This window comes from Canis lupus, chromosome 25 (genome assembly GCF_011100685.1).
Source record: "Canis lupus familiaris isolate Mischka breed German Shepherd chromosome 25, alternate assembly UU_Cfam_GSD_1.0, whole genome shotgun sequence".
Taxonomy (NCBI): Eukaryota; Metazoa; Chordata; class Mammalia; order Carnivora; family Canidae; genus Canis; species Canis lupus.
Window position 1 is genome coordinate 28,952,646 of NC_049246.1, and position 23,056 is coordinate 28,975,701.

Sequence of the window (23,056 nt, forward strand, 5' to 3'; positions counted from 1 at the left end):
CACTTTTTTTAAATCACCATGAGGGCAGCCCCAGTGGCGCAGCGGTTTAGCGCCGCCTGCAGCCCAGGGTGTGATCCTGGAGACCCTGGGATCGAGTCCCACATCGGGCTCCCTGCGTGGAACCTGCTTCTCCCTCTGCCTGTGTCTCTGTCTCTCTCTCTAGCTGTGTCTCAATGAATAAATAAATAAAATCTTTAAAAATAAATAAATAAATAAATCACCATGAAAAAAGGATGGAGGTATATAAATGGTACATAGCATCCTATAGTCTACTCACATCAGTTAAAGGACATTAGGGGGAAAAAAAAAAAGAAAAGGACACCTAGATTCCTCTCTGGGTGATCAAATGACTAACCCCAGAAAAACAGGCCCAGGCAAGGCTGCCCATGTCCATGCATGTGTACAGAATCACGCAGGTTCAAGTGCACAGGCTGCTCCAGGACCAAAATCACACAGCCCACAGACATATGCTGGGAGGCGTCCCACCTGGCTGCACGATGGTGGTTCCCCGCAATCAGGCAGGCACCTCCTCTTGGATCACTCTTCTGTCCCTGCTGAAAAAAATCACAAAGGACCTCCACACTGCTTGAGTTAAAGTCTCCATTTATTTTTATTATTTTTATTATTTTTTTTTACAAAAATCCAACATAAGACTATTGTGCTCATGAACTGGAAAAGGGGGTGGGATGGATGGACATGGCATGGACATCGGAGAGCTTCCCCCTGCAAAATATCCTCATTTCAAACCAGGAGCTCCCTAAGCACACATGCAGGCAGCTACTGAAGAGACTACTCCCCATCCACCCAGATAGGACCCCACCGACTGTGCACCGGCCTCGGCATGAGGAGCCATCCACACCAGATGGATAACTGCTGCCAGGGGCGCAGAAGCTCAGAACGGCCTGATGAGCACCTCAGGGAGGCCCTCACTTGGGTGAACGCCCCTCTCAGTGAGGAGCAAACTGGCTAGCTGGGGACAAGGATGTCCTGGGCCCTGGGAGCAAAGACTAGGCAATGAGGTGTTACCTGCGGACAGCTGGGGAAACCCATGTGAATCTGCAGAGCTGTTTTTCATGTTCCATATCAGTCACAGTTATGTGGTATAGATGACATCTGTGTTTCCCAACAGGACAGATCGGCATCAAGGGCATTCGCAGCATGGAGCTGCGCCTCACCCTGATCCACCTTGCCAAACACAGCCGCTCTCCAGGAGCACCTAACCAAGCAACTGTAAAAGGTCTGATTGCCCAGCCCCTTGCTACTAAGAGTGTCCCTGAGGAACATGGCCAGTGTCCGCCAGAGCCTGCTGTTGGGAGTCCTCAGGTTACTGTCCTGTTAGGTCCAAATACTGCATATGCTTTGTTTGAGGCTCTGATGTTGTAACCCTTTCTGCAGTAGACTTTGATGTCACCCATCATCTCAGACCACTCGGCTACTCCTGCATCTACCAATGGCATTCAGGGACCCAACAACTCAGCTCCACTATCGGGGGTCCCAACACAGACTGCTCTTTTCTCTCACCAGGTCCCACTGAAAGTCAGTTTATGAGTTTCTCACATTAAAATAAACAAGATAAAAATAGCAGCCACATATATAGCTCAAAACACCACACTCTTTGGCTCCCCGGAGGGAAGAAGGCTACCGCTAAAAAGAATAAAGTCAGGAGTCTAGGAAAGGGTAGTTAGAAAGTTAGGATGCAGGGAGTCTGGACTCCTTTGCTGGGCTGCTGAGAAGCAGAATTGGATTTCCTGGGTAGCTGCCTCTGTAGGAGAGTGACAAGAAAATGCCAGTGGGAACCTCTGGAGGACGCAGGTCCTAGGAGCAGCCCCGGTCTTATCTGCCCATTAAGGAGAGGTCCCTTCAGTCCAGCTGGCCCTCGAACCGGACAGAGTCTGGCTTCAAAATGATACTTGAAGAGCCCCGCTGGTAAAGACAGGTCAGAGGAAAATGTGCCCCCAAGAAATAGAAGCACAGGGTGTCAAGGTCTGGGGAAGACGGAACTGGCTTAAGGCATGTACATGACCAGGACAGACCTGAGCTTTTGTCCAGCTGCGGGAAACCACCTGTATTCAACTTCACTGCAAGAAAGTGGGGTCCAGGAGAATGGTAGAAGTCATGGGCTAAACCCCTGCCAGATGCCACTAACACCCTCTTCAGTTCCCCTACTGCCTCCACCACCAAAATAAAAATAAAAATAAAAATAAAAATAGCTTATTTTCCATTTCAGCCAGGGAACAGAAATGTAAACCCAGAGTGGAAAGTGGTAACATGGGTATGAACGCCTGTAACATCTCAGGCTGGACTGGAGCTCAACATAACAAATTGTATCTTCCTACCGTGCTGGCACACACCAAATTTCGAGGGGTCCTGGAACCAACCTGGCATTAGAGGATCTAAAAACTACAGGTAACACGGGGTACAGGTCCAGACAAAGGAGAAGGGAAGGTGAATTTCACCAAGGTATTTATCCCAAGGCAGGTGCCTTGCTCTAAGACTTCCCGGCCAGCCGGGTAGGGGTCCTCAAAGGGTGCTTGCTCCTTCTACGCCAGAGATTAGGCCAACCTGCAAAGCACTTCAGATCACAGCCAAAAGTGCAGGCTGCCAGTTCTCTTCTCTTACACAAGAGAGAACTTTCAGGAAAGCCTGAAGCCAAAGTACAACATGTGTTTTAAAAGGAGGACCAAACAAAAAAGCCACCTGGGAGCACTGTCTTCAGGTCTTGCTCCTTCCTCATTCTTCTCTTTCAAATGGGAGAGAATGGGAGCGCTGGGACAGGTTCTGGGACAGCACGAACTAGTGATGAATCCTCAAAAACACTGAATCCAGCACGGGGAAGCCCCCTTCTTCCCAAAAGTGCAGGTCCTCCTCATGGACTCAAGCAACAGGAGGATGCGAGTTCCAGATCGCTAGGTGGCAGCAGATGGAGGAAGGAACAAACCAACAGGGCTTCTCTCGTCCAGGGCCCCAGAGGAGGGCCAAGCCGGGCTTTTTTTGTTTCTGCACACAGATGCCCTGGGGAATACGGAGATGATCTTTAAGGATGCGCCAGATATCATAAGGCCAGGATCCATCTCCACCAATGTACAGAACATCAGAAGACTTGGTGGGTCCCTCACTTTGTAAAACAGGCAGAAATTTCAAACTCCCCCCAAATATATATATTTATACGTATATGTATATGTATGTGAGAGTGTGTGCATATATGTACATATATGTATATGTATATATACACACACATCTATAAATAAGCCTCAAATGGCAAATCTGAAACTTTCTCCTTTTAAATAATAATAATAGTTGTTACTGAATTTAAAAACCACAAACCAGCTGTCCTGGGCTTATGAACTGCGTGAGTGACTCTCTGGAGTCCCCATGGTCCTCAGTGTAAGCTATCAGTGCCCTGTATAGGGAACCCCTGTGTCCTCTGACCAGGGTTCCAGGCCCAGTGTGGCCGACTTTAAGAGAAAGAAGGCTATTTCCTTTCCATTCTTTCCGCTGCCTCTCCCCATAAAGGGTTTGGGCCACCCACCCAGCGGATGTCCCTGAGGTCCTTCAATGTCTAGGAACCTTAGGAGCCATCTCCCCAACTCTGCTCATCCTCTCCCCAAAACTTGCAATGCCCCTAGATGAACTTGAAGCACTTGGTCTTGTCGTGGGGCAGGCGGGTCTTGAAGAGCACAGAGTCCACCCTGAATTGAGTGTACAGTAGGGGCATATAGCCATACACCTTGACAAAAAAGTTGATACATTTGTGCCGCTCGTGAAAGTGGGAATCATCGTGTGACAGGGCCTGAGGGCATCCCGGGCATCGGAAAGTCCAACGAGAGGTCACCTGGGAATAGAGAAGAGAGCGCAGTGAGAATGGCAGCTACCAGGATGGATGGAAATCCTGCAGCCTAACCAATCCAATGCTTCCATTTTCCTGGTGAACGCACTGACCCCAGGTGGCCACGTTCACCAGAGAACCAAAGCCTTGGCTCCCTTCCCCCACGTACATAGCCATATTGTTGGAAAGGGTGCTCTTTCCGAATAACCTAACCTGTAGAGAGCAAAACGTTTAGTATTACTTGTCTCAGTAGCTCAACCTCTAGTATTTACCTGGGTTGCACAGCAAGATGTACATATAAAGTTGTTCATTTCATCAATGTTTTTCACAGCAAAATACTGGAAAAGTACCCATAAAAAGGGACTAGTTAAATAAGTTAAATAATTATGAAATACTACACATCCACTAAAAAATATATTTAGAAAAATTTTATCTGAAGACATGGGAAAGTGGTTGTATTATAGCCATAGTAGTTTTGATGACACTGATGAAATTTCAAGCAATTAGAAGAGTAAAAGAGTAATATCACAGCTTCACTATCAGCAATGTGACAGACCAAATAACATAAAAACTCCCTTAGCACAGAATACCTGAGAATGCAGGACGAACTATATAAATTATCTCTTTAAATGTAACTATATAAATTATCTCTTTAAATGTATGGCCAAGCTTGTAATGAAAGAAAGGAAATGAAATTTAAGGACAGAAATTAAATCATCAAAGGCCAAAATAATGAAAAGCCTGAATCCAATGAGATAGCCAGGAACTTTGGTTTTTAAAAGGCTTGGGAGGCAAGAGCCACAAAACATTACTGCAGATTTTTTTAAAACACCAGGACCCAATTAATGGAAGGCTGCACAGATTGGAGGCAGCTCCATAGAAAGCAGTCTTTTTCCCCATCTTAGCTCTAAGCGAAAGAGGAAACATCACCTCCAAGAATGTAGAACCACACACTGGCCCTCACCCACATGAGGCTAGAGTTTATGTTACCTGTGTGTCCTGAAAAGCACCAAGATGCTAATTTAGCTTAAACAGGTCTCAAGTAGGTATTGACTGAGGGTATATGGCAGATGCAAATGCAAATCCTCTCAGGTATAAACTCAGGCCTCCTAGAAATGCCATAACTAAAATCCCAAAGACTATGATTTCACAATCAAAAGTCACAAAAAAGGGAATGAGCCACATGAGGGAGACTCTATAGAAATAAATAACAGAATCAGACCCCAAAGGCCTGCAGTATCGCAGGATTATCAGATGTGACTAGCACAGTAGGGTATACATGCACTGAAATTTTGAAAGATTACTTAAAGTGTGATAGAGAAAGAAGGGACTCGAAAAGAACCAAACAGAACAGGAATGAAAGGCATACTGAATGGATGGGTGTGAAGAAAATTAGTGATGAAAAGTATACTTAAAATTATTACCCACAATAGAAAATATTGACCAAAAGCTTTAAAAAATATGAAAGCAAGATTGAGAGATATGGAGACAAGATACTGTATGATTCCATTTAGATGAAGTTCAAAAAGAGGCAAAACTGATCCTTCAAGAGAAAAAAGACATGGACTCGCTGCCATTCTGCTGGCTGAGCTCTGCGGCCTGCTCTGAGCTGCGCCTCCCACCTACAGGAACCCAGCTTCACCTGGGCCCACCCTGCCCCGCCCCGCCCCGCCCCGCCGCCAGTGACAATGGTGTGCAAGTGGGATTACTGAACATGGAGAAAGACGCTCAACCTCTGTAATAACCAGGCAAATGTAAAATTAAAAAATGGGATACAGTTTATACCCACCAAACAGGCAAAAATGGAAGTGTGACAGTACCAAACGTTAGTAAAGGTGTGTCAAAAAGGCAACTGTTATACAGTGCTGGTGTGTGTACACATTGGTATGTCTATTTTGAAGAAAGTTTGGTATTAACAAGTATAATTGAAGGTACATGTACCCCATGACCTAGCAAGAGAGGAATGGATAGAGGGAGGGAAGGTGATACAAGACATCTACGCTATTTATAATGTTTAAATTTTTATTTTTTTTTTGAAGATTTTTATGTATTTACTCATGAAAGACACACAGAGAGGCAGAGACATAGGCAGAGGGAGAAGCAGGCTCCCAAGGGGAAATCTGATGGGGGACTTGATCCCAGGACCCTGAGACCACTCCCTGAGCTGAAGGCAGATGCTCAACCACTGAACCACCCAGGTGCCTATTTTTATTTTATTTTTTTAAGTAGGCTCCACACCCAGCTTGGAACACAATGAGGGGCTTGAACTCATGACAATAAGATCAAGAGTTGGATGCTTAACAGACTGAGCCACCCAGGTAACTCAGTTTCTTTTAAAAAACTAGGAAAATATATCATCTGAAATAGGGTAAAATGTCAATATTTGGCAAAACTGCTGGGTATGCATGTTTGTTATAGTCTTCCCTTTTTTTTTAATATTCTTCCCTTTTAAAAAACATTTCACTCATATGTTATAGATCAGTAGTAGCAAATGTTTCATATATAAGTACTTCATATTTGTATAGACATATATAATTCTTTAAGTATGTACCTGTCTTTCATGTAAAAAAAAAAGGAAGTCTAACATTTTCAGTACCCATAATCCCATCATCTCATCCTGCATCTTCCTTCCATAGAAACTGCTATCTTGAATTTTGTTTTAAAAATTCCCTTCCCCTCCCTCCTTTAAAAAAGTGGTTTTAAGATACCACCTCACACCAGTGAAAATTAACAAGGCAGGAAACAACAAATGTTGGAAAGGATGCGGAGAAAAGGGAACCCTCATACACTGTTGGTGGGAATGTGAACTGGCGCAGCCACTCTGGAAAACTGTGTGGAGGTTCCTCAAACAGTTAAAAATAGACCTGCCCTACAACCAGCAATTGCACTGTTGGGGATTTACCCCAAAGATACAAATGCAATGAAACGCCGGGACACCTGCACCCCAATGTTTATAGCAGCAATGGCCACGATAGCCAAACTGTGGAAGGAGCCTCGGTGTCCATCGAAAGATGAATGGATAAAGAAGATGTGGTTCATGTATACAATGGAATATTACTCAGCTATTAGAAATGACAAATACCCACCATTTGCTTCAACGTGGATGGAACTGGAGGGTATTATGCTGAGTGAAGTAAGCCAATCGGAGAAGGACAAACATTATATGTTCTCATTCATTTGGGGAATATAAATAATAGTGAAAGGGAATATAAGGGAAGGGAGAAGAAATGTGTGGGAAATATCAGAAAGGGAGACAGAACGTAAAGACTGCTAACTCTGGGAAACGAACTAGGGGTGGTAGAAGGGGAGGAGGGCGGGAGGTGGGAGTGAATGGGTGACGGGCACTGGGGGTTATTCTGTATGTTATAAATTGAACACCAATAAAAAATAAATTAAAAAAAAATAAAAAAATAAAAAAGTGGTTTTACCACATGTGTATTTATCCAAATGATTGGCATTTTTTTAGACTTTATGTAAGTGAAATCAAACCATAAGCATTCTTCTACAGTTAGCTTTTTAAAAACTCACTATATGTGAGCTTAGTCGTCAACTGATATTTGCAGCTACAGTTCATTAATTTTCTCTACCCCAATGTCTTAAAAATGCCCCCTTCCATAACTTTTCCAAGTTTTAGGTTTTGCCCTTTTGTATGTAAATCATTAATCACTCTGGAAGTGAGTCTGCATATGGTGTAAGATAGGAACCCAATTTCATTTTTTCCTAACAATTTGCATTACACACAGAGTTCACACTCATACCTCAGTGGTCTGCAGTGCTGGTTCTGTACATCCATATATACTTTTATTTCTATCTATCTGCTCTTTCTCTTATTTGGAAATTCTTTACTCTGAGTATTAATTCTTTGTCATTTATAGGCTTTGTAAATACCCCAGTGTGTGGCTTGTTTTTTCTTTTTTTTTTTTTTTTTTAATTTTTATTTATTTATGATAGTCACACAGGGAGAGAGAGAGGCAGAGACATAGGCAGAGGGAGAAGCAGGCTCCATGCACCGGGAGCCCGATGTGGGACTCGATCCCGGGTCTCCAGGATCGCGCCCTGGGCCAAAGGCAGGCGCCAAACCGCTGCGCCACCCAGGGATCCCCCGGCTTGTTTTTTCATATACTGAATTTTGTTGAACAAAGCTTTTCATTTTAATGTATTCAAACCAATCTTTTCCTCTATATTTTGTACTTTCTACTTCTTAAAATTCCTTAATTTCTTTTTCATACAGATAACCAATTATCCCAGCACACATCTGTAAATGGCATCTTTATCATATGTTGAGTTTCCCTATATGCACAGATCTGTGTCTGGACTCCACTTTGTGCTACTGGTTTGCCTGCCAATCCCTGTGCCAATATCGCATTTTCTGAGTTCTAACAAGGCAAGTACACATCTTCCTCACTAGTGCCTTGGCTATTCTTTTGCCTTTCCTTTGCTTTACGAATTTGAGAAGTCTGTCAAGTTCCACACCAAACCAAATTAAACCGAATAAGACATCCTAATAGGATTTTGATTAGAGTTACCTTGAAATTTTAGATTTGGGGAGAACTGCTATCCTGATGATACAAGCTCCTCATCGCGAAAACAGACATGGTCTCTATTTCCATTTGTTTAGTGGATCACCTCACTTTATATCGATTTGAATGGGAATCTTCTAAAGCTTCATCATTAAGTATTATGTTTGCTATAATGTTCATGTTTTTAATAAAGTCTAGAAATTTCAAAATTGCCTGTCGCTTATCCTCTCTATTCTTCCTTTCTTGGTTCTGTGTTGGATCTTCTTATATCCTCCATGTCTCTTAACCTCTTTCTTATTTTCTATCTCTGCATGTCTCTGAAATTCTTTCTCAGAAACTTTTTATATTTTTCTCCTAGCTGATTAACTTTCTCTTCAGCTAAGTCTGATCTTTCTATCCCACTCACAGAAATTTTCATTTTAGTAATTCTAATTTTCATTTCCTTAGTTCTAGTTAGGTTTTTCAAATCCACTTGGTCTTTTTTCTTAGCAATTTGTAGCTTTTTGTGTTTTCAATTCCTTAGTTTTTATCTTTAGTCATTTAAAACCTACTTAATTATAGTCTGGCCAATTGGTTTGATTATTTGGGATTCTTGGAGAGCTAACCTGTTTGTCAAATCTGTTAACTTTGCTCAAGGTCACTTGTTCCTTCATGTGGCTAGTACTTTCGGATTTCAAGCTCATCGGCAGTGAGGCTTTACCTGTGGGTGTTCTGTGTGCCTGAGGTGAGGAATGTCTCTTAATAGGCAGGTTTTGGTCTTATTCTGTCAAATAGTCAAAAGATATCAATGGCTAGGTTTAATTTTCATACAGCATGAGTCTCCAAACCTATGAAAGCTCAGATTATTTAAAATTCTCAATCTATTCTTTTTCCCCATTTTAACCTCCAAAATACAGGTTAAAATCAACAAGTTGCCTGCCATCTTCCTGGGACAACAGGTAGGAGATCTCAGTTCCAGTTTTTTGCCTTTAATAGGCCCAAAGCTTCTTCACCCTTTTTCATATGAGTGATAAAACACAAGCCTCTAGAAGATAAGCTATCAGCATCCCTCCCAAGGAAGCACCAGTGACACCCTACATTTGCCACTCTAATTTTTAGTTCTCTCTTCCTTTCTGGCAATTCTCTTACTTCACAAGCCCAACTATACACTGAAAAAAAAAGTTTGCTATGTGAACACTAAAAACATGGTATTTTTTAGGTTGCCTAGTCCACAATATTGCCAGAACCAGAAAATTTACTGTTAACTTTAAAAGCAGACTACAAAAAAAAGTACATGTTTAAAAAAAAAAAATAAAGAAGCTACCACCAGATATGGAACCAGAGAACCCAAAAGAAACATGCCAAAAGGCCTGAGTAATTTCTATATCTTTCTGAATATATCTGTCATTTCCCAAATAATTAAAAATTATTATTACTATTATAAATTGAGGGAAAAAATCAAGACTGAATGGCCCATCCCATAATTTTTAACTAAAAATTAAACATCACATATAGCCTATAACAGCCGTCACAACCCGAGTCTCCAGAGGTGAAAAAGTGGTGAGCACCGGTCAGTGCTCCAAGGGCAGCTCACCACACAGCCAGAAGTCTGAGGGAGACAGGACTTCAACAGTACTGGGCTCTGTGAAGGAACCCACCAGTCTTCCCACTTCTCCCTCTCACTCCCACCAGGGCTCCCTACTTCTCCAGTTCCCACAGGACTCTTGTGGTTTAGAGGGAGCAATGAGTTACCACTCTTCCCACCACCCTCCCTGTCAAGAATGTGTCAAGAGAAGAATATTATCAAACTGTGTCTATGTATGGGATTCTACTTGGTTCTACACCTAAAAATCTTTCTCCTCATCCCAGATGCCAGCATCCAACCACAGGGGAAAAGTCCATAACCCTGCAAATTATTTCATCTGACACAAAAAGATATTTATACTGCTTTCACTAAAGCAGTGTTTTCTTTTTTTTTTTTTTTTTAAGATTTTATTTATTTATTCATGAGAGACACAGAGAGAGAGAGTGTATGCCAGGCACATAAGTAATACTATGAAAGATATTTACTCAAAAACAAAAATCACAAGTGCCCTCAGAATTCTAAAAAATTGAGTTCTGTCTTTGAGTCAGTGATCAGATTTGACCAGAATATAATAATTTCATACTTAGTGCACAGAAAGTGCAGTTCTAGGTCATCATTGTAGGTTTAGACAAGTGAAAGCTCTTCTGGTAGGGACTGAGGCCTGGTAAAGACTTTGCAACAGTTAATACTTGAGAATCTCTTTGTCGGTTCAAACTAATAGTATCTACGACTATGATTTGTCAGTATTTATATTATAGATTTATACCCGATGTCCTTAGGGTTAATAAGCTAATGATTAAGATCTTATTGCCATTATTGTTAAAAGGCATATTATTTAATTTTATAAAATAATTTTACCTTCATGTATATCAGTGCCATGAGTTAATAATAATTGGGTGGATATTTTATTCTTCTTATATTTTGAAGGTAAGTTATAGATTAAGTAACCACCAGCCTATGCTAATGATACTCAAATCATATCTTTATTTTTATTTTTTTTAAAGACTTTATTTATTCATAGAGACGCAGAGAGAGAGGGAGACAGAGACACAGGGAGAGGGAGAAGCAGGCACCATGCAGGGAGCCTGACATGGGACTCGATCCAGGGTTTCCAGGATCACGCCCTGGGCTGCAGGCAGCGTAAACCACTGCGCCACCGGGGCTGCCCTCAAATCATATCTTTAGTGGTAGTAGAGTGGTAAACAGAGGACCTTGTGTGCATGCAACAGAGAGAGAGAGAGAGAAAGGCAATCTGGGGGCCTTATGCATCCATTTATACCTAATCAAACCTTTTCCTAAGTATAGTCCAGCATTAACTCCCGATTACTCCATAGTTTTTCCTATTCCTGGGCCTTCTGCTAAAGCCTCACAAAAGAAAAATAAGTAGCAAAATAATGCATGAACTTTTTTTAAACTGTGGATAATAATTGTTACAATTATTTATATAGAAGTGTAATAATGTGTTTCCCAGGTTCAGGGATAGATGTTAAAATAAATAAATATAAAACGAAAATATTTGTTCTCATTTTACATGATGTTAAATGAAAAGCACACTTCGTTACAAACTTTAAGGTAGGGAGATAGTGGTCTTAGAAAGAAATTAATGATCAATGCAATTTTCTTTTATTTTTTTCTTATGTGGCCAGGGATTAAACTTCATCCAAGATGTATGCTTCTATTTATACTTCCCTAGTAGATCTGAAGACATTATCCATGAAAATGTAAAGTAATCTGAGTGATTAGGTCCCTAATAATATCACCAGTCACCTGAAGCATTCACAGACATGATGATTTTTTCATCCTTATTAAAGCGTGTTTGTCTACCATATTATTAGGCCAAACTGTCTCTTCAGTGTAGAGAGTGGGACAGAAATAATTTGCACGTTATCCATGATCCTTACCAAATGAAACTTGACAAATGAGTATTCTCTGTGAATTTTCTCAACCTTATGGGAATATAAGCAGCATTTGATTCAAGAGTAAGATGACTTTTTTAAATCAAAAGCTCAGTAGAGGCGCCTGGATGGCTCAGTCGGTTAAATATCTGCCTCTTGATTTGAGCTCAGGTCTTCATCTTAAAGTGGTGAGTTCAAGCCTTGCACTGGACCCCATGCTGAGTGTGGAGCTTACTTAAAAAAAAAAAAAATCAAAAGCTCAATAAATTAAGAATGTCTTCAAATTCTGAGTCCAGTTATATACTTGATAATATAGAATCAGTTTGAACTAAATATTTTAACTAATTTTACTTAACTTTAATAGTGCCAGATATTTATACTATTTTATGTTGTAAAATAGTCATTCTTTTTTTTTTTTGCTATAAATACTTCAGATTTTTACTATCCTTTTCCTTGTTATGACTGAGAAGATATGACTTCATGTGATGAGCAGTGTTCTTTCAAAAATGTTAATATCTTTCACAAAATTGACTAGAGAACAGGGAGTTAATTTCTTATTGGTTTGAATAATGTTATCTTTCAAGAAGGAGAAAGATCTAGACTATAAATAGGCTTCATTCAGAATAAAGGATTTCAAAATAGGCATTTAGAAGATGGGTGGCTTAGGTAATAAAGAGGGAGGAAGCATAAGTAAACATCTTAATTCTCTGGTAAAAGAGGTTCTCAACATCTATTAAAGGATTTTCCTATTACTGTGCATGACACTAATACTTCTCATAGACTAAATTACCTGGAATGTTCCCATATAAAATATAATCCATTATATTGGCTAAGTAAATGTTTAAACTTCATTTTATAAGATAGCTCCTGTATCATCCTTCTTAATTTCCTTTCTTTGTATGTTTTATTATGTAATATAGTTTTTTATAACATATATATACAAAAATATATAAATGTATTTTATAAATACATTGGTGTTGCAGTTTCAAAATTTTTTTACTGATGGGTCACATGATTAGAAAACACTGCTTTAGGGCAGCCCCAGTGGCAGGCAGCACCAGTGGCTCAGCAGTTTAGCGCCACCTTCAGCCTAGGACCTGATCCTGGAGACCCGGGTTCAAGTCCCACGTTGGGCTCCTTGCGTGGAGTCCGCTTCTCCCTCTGCCTGTGTCTCTGCCTCTCTCTCTCTCTCTTTCTCTCTCTCTCTCTGTGTGTCTCTCATGAATAAATAAAATCTTTAAAAAAAATAAAGTACTAATGAACATAAATAATACTTTAAGATGTAGCAACAAAAGTAATATGATATGAAAATATCTATGAGTTCTACTGGTGACAAATCACAGTTACTGCAAATACTCTTAGGAACTGACACATGTTTCCTAACTGATGGGAATGCTAAATCCCAGTTAGGATATTAACAAAAATTAAAGATAGAACATTTTTCCCATCGATGTTCCAAACCCCCTGAGTTCTGTCCATTTATGCCTTAGTAGTGAAGAGTCCATATATTAACAACTCAAAGAAAAATTAACCCAAAGACAATTACAGATGAGGACTCTGAGGTAGGGTGAGCTTCAATCCACACTACTGCAACATAAGTGAATTAAATATACATGCACCCCCCAATCCAATAAGTACTGGGACCCTCACCTTGATGGGGGGTTTCCGAGTGATGTGGGAGACAAGGAAGTTCATGGCAATGTCCTCACAGTTGATGTATTCATCCACCATATCTCGGATAGCTTGGGGCATCACGTAAGAATACAGGTAGGCATAATACTGTTGGGAGTAGAAAAAGAATCACATAGTCTGTTAGAGGCCAAAATTCTTTGGCTTTCAGCCAAAATATACATGAATCTAGGGGCTGTTGGGAAGCATAGGGGGGGTGGGGAGGAGGTTGGGTGTGACAATCACCAATGGAATCACTACTCCCTTTATTTAGGAAGTTGGGGCCAGGAATGCTATCCTATAAGGCAGATCTTCTGCAATAAAGAATCCTCCCATCCAAATTGCCATTATCACCCGCTTTTGAGGTCCTTCGTACCTCAGTGATTTTACAATAATATAATGATTTATCAAATTAGGTCGGACAGTGGTTTAGTTGAACAGCATTCTATCTGTGACAATGGCAATAAGAGATGAATAAGGGGGAAAACTGGTTATAGAGCCATAAAACATCCAATCCCTCAGTTCTTCCACTTATGGATTCTAGATTCTGATCACTTCTTAATCATTGCCACTGGCTACTCCCTGCTCCAAGCCACCATCATCTCTTGCCTGGATTATTCATATAGTTTCTTAAACAGTTTCCCTGCTCCGATATTTTCTCTCCTCCTGTCCATTCTATGCACAGCTGAGTGATCATATTCAAACATAAGTCCAATTGAATATGTCACTACAAACCCCTCAATAGCTTTTCATCTCACCCAGAATAAAGGCCTATGTTCTTAAAATGTCCTGAAAAGCCCACAAAATGGTATGCTAAAGCTGGCTCACACCTGTCAATGAATGTCAACTGATAAATTTTCAGGAATTTTATGAGACTGCTTAGGAATTTCATAAGGTTTTATGAAAAATAGCCATTATTAAAAATATAATTATATAAACTTAAAATTAAACAAGTTATATTGATAACCAATGAATACCTAAAGTACACCATTTCTTAGCTTCATTTTACTATTGTTTATTACATTTTACTATTATCTTGAGGTTATTTATGTCTATCATCTATATGGTGAAAATACTACAGAACTTCCCCATCCTTTCCCTACTACAAGTTCAGTGACTCCTGTCTATAACTTGAAATCAACCATGGTAAGAATATTTATGCCACAGAAATGGACAAATGCTATAAACAAGGCACATACTAACTATGATGTGTTGTAATGCTGCTGCTGATGAATGATTAGGTGAGGTGCCCAATAAAACTGATTTATATATATTTTATTACCTTAAATAGTTAGAATCTATGTAGTGAAATAACGATCAGAAAATCTTTGTACCACACAGTGGTTTGCTGGTTATCTTGTGGCAAAGAACTTAAAAGATGGTGAACTTAAAAGATGAATTATATTTTTCTTTTATAAAAAGACAGACAATTGCAATTTGTTGATCCCTTAAATGTCCAGTGCTGTCATTAGTATGGTAATGAGAATATATTTACTGAACACAATCCATATACTCAACAAGGGAAAGTACACATAACAAGAAGAATTGCCTTTTTTATAAAAATGGAGAAAGCATCATGAAAAAAAATATTTAGAAGTATTTCCACCATCATGTGATTATGATTGATGCCATAAATCAATAAACACCTTCATATTGATACATTTTAAATCATATAAAAACTTTGTAAGCTGTTTTAAAATATTTTAAATGAAGTTTCAATGGATTTAAAACCTACTCTAAGAAAAAGTAACACTTTCTCATTAGTTTGCTGAAAAAAAATTAAATGGCAATAAAGAAGATGATAATTCTCGTCCAATTTGAACACATTTAGTGGATGAGCATCATGACTTAATAAGCACAGCAATACAGAAACAGTGACTAAAATCAATTATCCAAAATGTGTTTAATTTAGAAATAGAGCCCTGACTTACCATAACAGTGTCAAATCAGAATTAAAAATAATATACCTGAAACTAATATAACACTGTATGTTAACTAACTGTAATTAAAACAAGATGTTGGGACACCTGGGTGGCTCAGTGTTTGAGAGCGTCTGTCTTTGGCCAGAGCATGATCTCGGGTCCTGGGATTGAGTCCTGCATCGGGCTTCCCCCTGGAGAGCCTGCTTCTCCCTCTGCCTATGTCTGTCTCTGTGTCTCTCATGAATAAATAAATAAAATCTTTAGAAAAAAAAACAAAACAAAACAAAACAAAACTGAAATGTTAGGGGCATTCGAGTGGCTCAATCAGTTAAACGTCTGACTCTTGGTTTCAGCTCCGGCTGTGGTCTCAGAGTCATGAGATCAAGACCCACATTAGGCTCCCTGATGGGTGGGAAGTCTACCTGGGGTTCTCTCTCTCCCTCACCCTGTGTTCCTCCTCCTCTGCACTCTCTCCCTCTCTCTCAAATAAATAAATCTTTTTTAAAAATGCTTTAAATAAATAAAGCATATTCAATCATATTGCTTTCACTAAAATTTAAGAATTCAGTGAGAATACTTTGAAACTTTATTTCAGGAGATTCCTGGATGGCTCAGCTGTTTAGCACCTGCCTTCAGCCCAGGGCATGATCCTGGAGTCCTGGGATCAAGTCCCACATCAGGCTTCCTGCATGGAGCCTGCTTCTCCCTCTGCCTGTGTCTCTGCCTCTCTCTCTCTCTCTGTCTCTCTCTCCCTCTGTCTCTCATGAATAAATAAAATCTTCAAAAAAAAAAAAAAAAGGAACTTTATTTCACCTTTATCTCAACATTATAAAAATTTCCATAAGTACAGTAGTACATATATAAATTTAATTTATAAATAAGTATACACATCTGTGTGGTACACATTTAAAAATTTTTATTGATAGGTATTTATAATAAAAAAAAAACTTAAAAAAAAAAAAACTTGATCTCTGGATTAAGGATGACCAACTTCATTGCTTTCAAGGACCAAACAAGGTAAGTAAAGTAAATAAGTCACATTTTTTTCAAGATTTTATTCATTTATTTGAGAGAGAGAGAGCAAGTGAGTGTGAGCAGAGGGATAAGCAGAGGGGAAGGGAAAGAATCCCAAGCAGACACCATGACAAGTGTGAAGCTCATTGTGGGGCTCGGTCCCAGGACCCTGAGACCATGACCTGAGCCAAGACCAAGAGTCAGATGCTCAACCAACTAAGCCATGCTGGGGCCTCAGTAAGTGACATTTTAAAGAAAAATAAAATGTCGTGAAGCAAGTAAGTGAATACACGCCTATCTACAGGGAACAGTGGCTATGCAGCTTAAGCCAATTGGTGCCTGGCAGGAACAATGCCCAAGTCCAACCTGGTCTTCATGTTTACTGAGGTCCAGATGATTCTGTAAAATTCTCTGGTGTTTAAAACTTGGCAGTGTATGGGATAGCACTGGGGGACTAAATAAACATTTCTGTAAACCACAGACTTGAAGGCTGCTACTTTATAACCTTTGCTCTAGTTTTTCAAATGGAAAAAAAAATTCTAAGGTCTACTAAGTAATTTATTTATTACTTGAAAGTGAGGGGATCTGGCTATTGTAACTTTAAATAATTTGAGAACAGGCAGACTTTTTAGAAGACCAATAAATTCTCAAGGTATGAATAGACAATGCTGAAATTGGTGGCTCTTTCTCAGATGACCAATGTGAAAATAAAGGACTCCTAGTTAGGTATGGTTTCTCAGCCAGATACTTCCTAATTCTACTAGCATCCCCCCATCCTAACCAAAGCTCACACATGTTTAGAAAATAAGCACAAGAGTGAGGTTCAAGAGTGGGACAAGCATAACAACTTCACACATTAAGTTTTAAAAAGAAAAAAAAAAGCTGAAAATGTAATGATTTCTTAGGCTGGTTCAAAATGTCCCTAGTAAGATGACTCTCAAGGCTCTGTTTGAGGTGGGTCACAAGATGCCAGCATCTGAAATATGAAATATATAACAAAGACTGGAGAAAATTGGGATGTCAGTTTGAAGTACGAGAGGGACATACAGGGGAGGTTCTGAAATCAATTAGTATATGCGTACAGGCTTCAGGGAACAAACAAGGCTAGAATACAGACACAGAAATTATCAGCCTATAGGAGGTACTCAGCCAAGACCTTGAGATATGAGAGAACATCTAGGGAAGAGACACAAAGTAAGAAGAGCACTAAATACAGAAGCTAGAAGCCTGAGATACTTCTGACATTTATGGGGAAAACCATGTGGTGCATGAGTGTTCCATGAGGGCAATGAAATTGACCAAAATAAGAGAGAGCATGGAGGGGAGATCAGGGGAATGGGCCATGTGCCAATATCTTTGATGACCAGGAAAAAATTGGTAGGAGGCTGCTAGATGGCAGCAAAAAGACAGATGCTATGAGCCTCAAACTAGATTTTATATGAAAGCTGAGAATTGTCTAGAAGTGTCATCGTTAAGCAATAAAAATGGTTTTTTAATACCTTCTCTTCCCCAAAGTACATATCTGGGGAAATAAATAGACTCAATCACTGTCCCTGGAAGAAATACAGGAACAAGGTAAGGGGGAAGCACTGCCTTAGAAAATAGTTGTATTTTAATCAGATCAAGGAGATAGAGGAGGCATTTGTGAAGTGGAGGGTGCAGGCAACTTGACTATCTCAGAAGAGGGATTCTTCAGAGCCCAGAAGAAGTACTTGTGAGGGAAGGTATAGAGCAACATTAAGATATATAATGTGAGGGATCCCTGGGTGGCGCAGCGGTTTGGCGCCTGCCTTTGGCCCAGGGCGCGATCCTGGAGACCCGGGATCGAATCCCACATCGGGCTCCCGGTGCATGGAGCCTGCTTCTCCCTCTGCCTGTGTCTCTGCCTCTCTCTCTCTCACTGTGTGCCTATCATAAATAAATAAATAAATAATTAAAAAAAAAAAAGATATATAATGTGAGTCACATCTGTCACTTTAAATTCTCTAATAGCACATCTTTTTAAAAGATTTTATCAATTTATATGTGAGAAAGACAAAGGAAGCATGAGCAGGGCAGAGGGAGAGAGACAAGCAGACCTCCTACTGAGAGCAGAGCCCAACACAGGACTCGATCCCAGGACCCTGAGATAGACTTGAGCCAAAGTCAGATACTGAACTGAGACACCCAGGTATCCCGACTAGCCACATTTTTAAAAAGAGACACAGTAAAATTAATTAGAATATATTTAACCCAGTGTATCCAAAATAATTGCATTTTAACATATCAAAGTCTGGTGTGCACTTTACACTTAACAACCATCTCAATACTGACCAGTCTCATTTCAAGTACTCAATATCCATGTGTGGCCAGTGGCTGCTTTACAGAACAGAAAAGATCCAGATGAAAGATGAATCAGGAAAACACACACACACACAAAAAAAAAATCTTAGCAATAACAATACAGGAGAGAAATACTGACTAGAGGGGTTTGCATTTTGGATATTCAATAAAAATTGGGATGTATGCCATGGTGAAAGCTCCAAGGAATAAACAAAACTTGCCAAACCACAACAGAGGCTCATGCTGGAGTCTGAGATGGTGATGGGTTAGCCTGAGTCAGAAGAGAACCAGCCTTCTGCTGACCAGGCCATATCTGAGATGGCAATGGTAAAACAACAGTATTTTAGCCCAAAGCTCTCAAGTTTACAAAAGAAGAACTAACACCCAAAAAGACAAACTAATTTCCCTAATAGCCTATATGCAATTGTGCAGGGAGCCTTCCCACCTTAACTTTGTATTCCAGAGTTGCTCTGAGCATCTTGTATACAATCTTTAACAATAGAAATAACTTACATCTGACATAAAAGAGACATATAAGAAACATTAGGAGGGCTAACTTTAGGGCAACATTTCACCAACACACAAAGGCTCACTCTTAACCAAGTTCACACCAATCTTACCAACTATTTTCTTACCTTGTGAAAGAAGGCAGCACCTGTCAGCACCATGGACAGCTCACAGGAGTAATTGGAGTTGTAGAGCCAGGACTGGTGAGGGATGTCCCATGCATGGTAACGGCCGGGGAAACCCACAATGCGGTCCCGTGCTTCTCTCCACACCCTCAGAAAACACAAGTAGATGCACACTGAGTGTGAGTACAAAGTTCTAAGATGTTCAGAAACAGTTGAAATTATTGCTTCTATTTTGCAGGCTCTGGCCCCCTTGGGCTATTATTTCTTTTTTCCTCTTAAAAATTTTTAAATAATGTAAATCAATCACAGGCCAAACTGGATAAGAACAAGCAAACAGTGCTACATGTAACTTCTTTAATATCCATCTGCTTGTTGCTCTTCTAACATCTGGCAGCCAGCACTTCTCCAGCCTTTACAGAAAGAATCAGGCCAGAATAGGAAAGGAGATAACTAAAGAGTCTCCAAAATGGCATACATACAGCAATCTGCTAAGAAGCAGGAAGAAGATACCAATTTCTAGTTCTATTTATTTTTAATCTTAATTCTCAAAACAGTTTTGATTTTTTTCTGTGCTATTTTCTATTTTTATTTTTCTTCTGAAAAGTTTTGTTTTTAATGAGCACAATAGGATTTGTATATAATTTATGTATATTACATACTTAACTTTTCTCTTACTGGAAGATACACCATAAAAAGAAAAAAGCTTGCAGAACACTGATTTAACCACAGGAGACTGTTGCCTGGAGTAAGGTGCAACAGTCTTAGTTCCTGATTTGGGCAGACCTGAGGCAGAAACCTGTACCATCAAAAGAAGTGATCCAACTTGATGGAATGAGCACTGGGTATTATACTATATGTTGGCAAATTGAATTTAAATTTAAAAATGTAATAAAAAAAAACAAAAAAGTGATCTACAGGACCATACAAATGAAAGATTCATAAATGCAAGAAATAATAAATTGAAGAACACCTGGGCAGCTCAGCCACTTAAGCATGTGCCTTTGGCTCAGGTCATGATCTCAGGGTCCTGGGATCAAGCCCCACACTGGGCTCTGCTCAACGGGGAGCCTGCTTCTCCCTCTCCCTCTGTCCCTCCCCCCACTCATGTGCACACTTGCACTCTCTCTCTCTCTCAAGTGAGTAAAATCTTTAAAAAAAAAATACATTGAAAAGACAGCATGTTTTCAGGATAAACTTTTATATCACCCCCAAATTTATAGATAAGGTAGAGCAAAGTAATTCAGTTCCCCAACTTTACAGGCTAAAATCATAAAGCTGAAAGCACTTATACTCTATAGAACACTATGGCCCTAAAGAAGTGCTTCAGGAGTCTTGTAAAGAAAAAAAACTGCTATATCCCTAATCCAGCTCACTCCAGAACAAGATTTAAACTGCTCAAGAGGAGCACTCGGGTGGCTCAGAGGCTGCGCATCTGCTTTCAACTCAGGTCGTGATCCTGGGGTCCTGGGATCAAGTCCTGCATCGGGCTCCCTATGGGGAGCCTGCCTCTCCCTCTGCCTGTGTCTCTGCCTCTCTTATTCCCATGAATAAATAAATAAAATCTTTTAAAAAATAAAAATAAAAAAATAAACTGCTCGAGAAACTCTCATCACTCACATAGAACTTCAATTCATAAAACACAAAAGATGTCATTCCAAAAGAATTCCTCACCTATTAAGTTTGAAGGCAATTAATTGAATCCTATAGATGAGAAACCACAACTTGTATCACAATATAACTGCCTTCTTCATGGGCCTTCTGGCATCTCCTACCCAAGTCCTACCTGAGCCCTAACTTACTTCCTAAAAATAACTCCAAATGACTAACCTAAAAGCTGTAAGATGTTTTCAATATATTTTGATATTTATAGAATGTAAGAATTGCTAATAAATACCACTGGGATATACAAATATTATCAATATTCCTAAAAATGCTTATCTCTTCAAATGCCTATTGCTCCTACTAGTCCTCAAGCAGCAGAATAGGAAACAATATTTCAATCATCTGATTTGGTTGCTATCAATAATGTAATAAATTCTCAATAAGCCAGAATCTCATTGGCTACATGATATCAAAAGATAACATATCTAATTTGTTAAGGGCTGTCAACCATTACACAGTCAACTGGACGTTATTTATTAAATAATAAGGAAAAATCAATATGGAAGTACCGATATTAAAAAAAAAAAAGTAGTAGTAGTACTGGTATGAGATAAACTCAGATAAAGGCTTAAATTCCTGGGACAGTACATCAGTAGTTTTAGATAGTATGGCCTCAGTGGATATTTGAAAGTTAGGCATTTAAGGGGCACCTGGGTGACTCAGTCAATTGGGCATCTGTTGTTGGCTCAAGTCATGATCTGAGAGTCCTGGGATTGAGCCTCATATTGGGCTCCCTGCTCAGCTGGGAGCCTGCTTCTCCCTCTCCCTCTGCCTGCCACTCCCCATAGTTGTACTCTCCACCCCCCCCGCCAAACAAATAAGTAAAATAAAAAAGAAAGAAAGAAAGAAAGAAAAGAAAGAGAAAGAAAGCAAAGAAAGAAAGGAAAGAAAAGAAGAAAGAACGAAGCCAGACAGAATAACAAAGAAGAATAACGCCATTCCCTCCCTCCCTCGCCCTCACTCCAATCCACCTCCAGTCCTTCCGTCCTCCTCCCTCCCTCCTCCCTCCCTCCCTCCCTCCCTCCCTCCCTCACCCCTCACCCCCCTCCCTCCCCTCCCTCCTCCCCTCCCTCCCTCCCTCCCTCCCTCCCCCCCTCCCCCTAGACCTTCCCTCCTCCCTCCCTCCCTCCTCCTCCCTCTTCCATCCCGCCTCCCTCCCTCCCTCCCTCACTCCCTCCCTCCGTTCCTTCCTTACTTCCGTCCTTCCTCAGGCTTCCTTCCGTCCTTCCTTCCTTGTTCCCTTCCTTCCTTCCTCTCCCCTCCTTAAGTTAGGCATTTTAAAATATTGACTATAGGGACACACTGGTGGCTCAGTTGGTTAAGTGTCTGACTCTTGATTTTGGCTCAAGTCATGATCTCAGATCTAGCTGAATGGGCTCCACACTCAGCAGGAAATCTGCTTCTCTTCCTCCCCCTCTCCCCCTCCCCCGCTCATGTGCATGCACTCTAAAATAGATAAATCTTTTTAAAAAAATAAGTAAAATACCAACTATAAATAATGCTACAATTTTACATATAAAAATGTTGCATGTAATCAATTCCTTAACATCATACTCAAATTTGTGCTGCACTAAATTTTTTAAAAATATTTATTTATTCATGAGAGAGACAGAGAGAAGCAGAGACACAGGCAGAGGGAGAAGCAAGCTCCTCACAGGGAGCCCGATGTGGTATATGATCCCAGGATCCCAGGATCACACCCTGAGCTGAAGGCAGATGCTCAACTGCTGCGCCACCCGGGCACCCCTGCACTAAATATTTTGAATGTATATGCCATATTATAGGTCAGGCTTTGGTATACTTTACCTTTAATGAATTGTTCCTTAAATGAGTTAATGTTCTAACTATCAACACACTATCTTTTTAAAGATTTATTTATTCGGGGATCCCTGGGTGGCGCAGCGGTTTAGCGCCTGCCTTTGGCCCAGGGCACAATCCTGAAGACCCAGGATCGAGTCCCACGTCGGGCTCCCGGTGCATGGAGCCTGCTTCTCCCTCTGCCTGTGTCTCTGCCTCTCTCTCTCTCTGTGT

General features: G+C 40.2%; 1 protein-coding gene across 2 annotated transcripts in view; it reads right to left on the bottom strand.

Annotated features, from left to right (window-relative positions):
* Positions 1 to 586: 586 nt before the first annotated feature.
* The window catches only part of EXTL3 (exostosin like glycosyltransferase 3), a 151,834-nt gene continuing 129,364 nt past the window's right edge, over positions 587 to 23,056 (bottom strand). For both annotated transcript variants that reach the window (XM_038573706.1, XM_038573705.1), the window contains exons 5-7: positions 19,367 to 19,511; positions 13,456 to 13,584; positions 587 to 3,832 (exon numbers count right to left, since the gene is read on the bottom strand). In XM_038573706.1, coding sequence (XP_038429634.1) covers positions 3,623 to 3,832; positions 13,456 to 13,584; positions 19,367 to 19,511 — 484 coding nt within the window. In that variant the 3' untranslated portion in view covers positions 587 to 3,622. The remainder of the gene's footprint in view (positions 3,833 to 13,455; positions 13,585 to 19,366; positions 19,512 to 23,056) is intronic.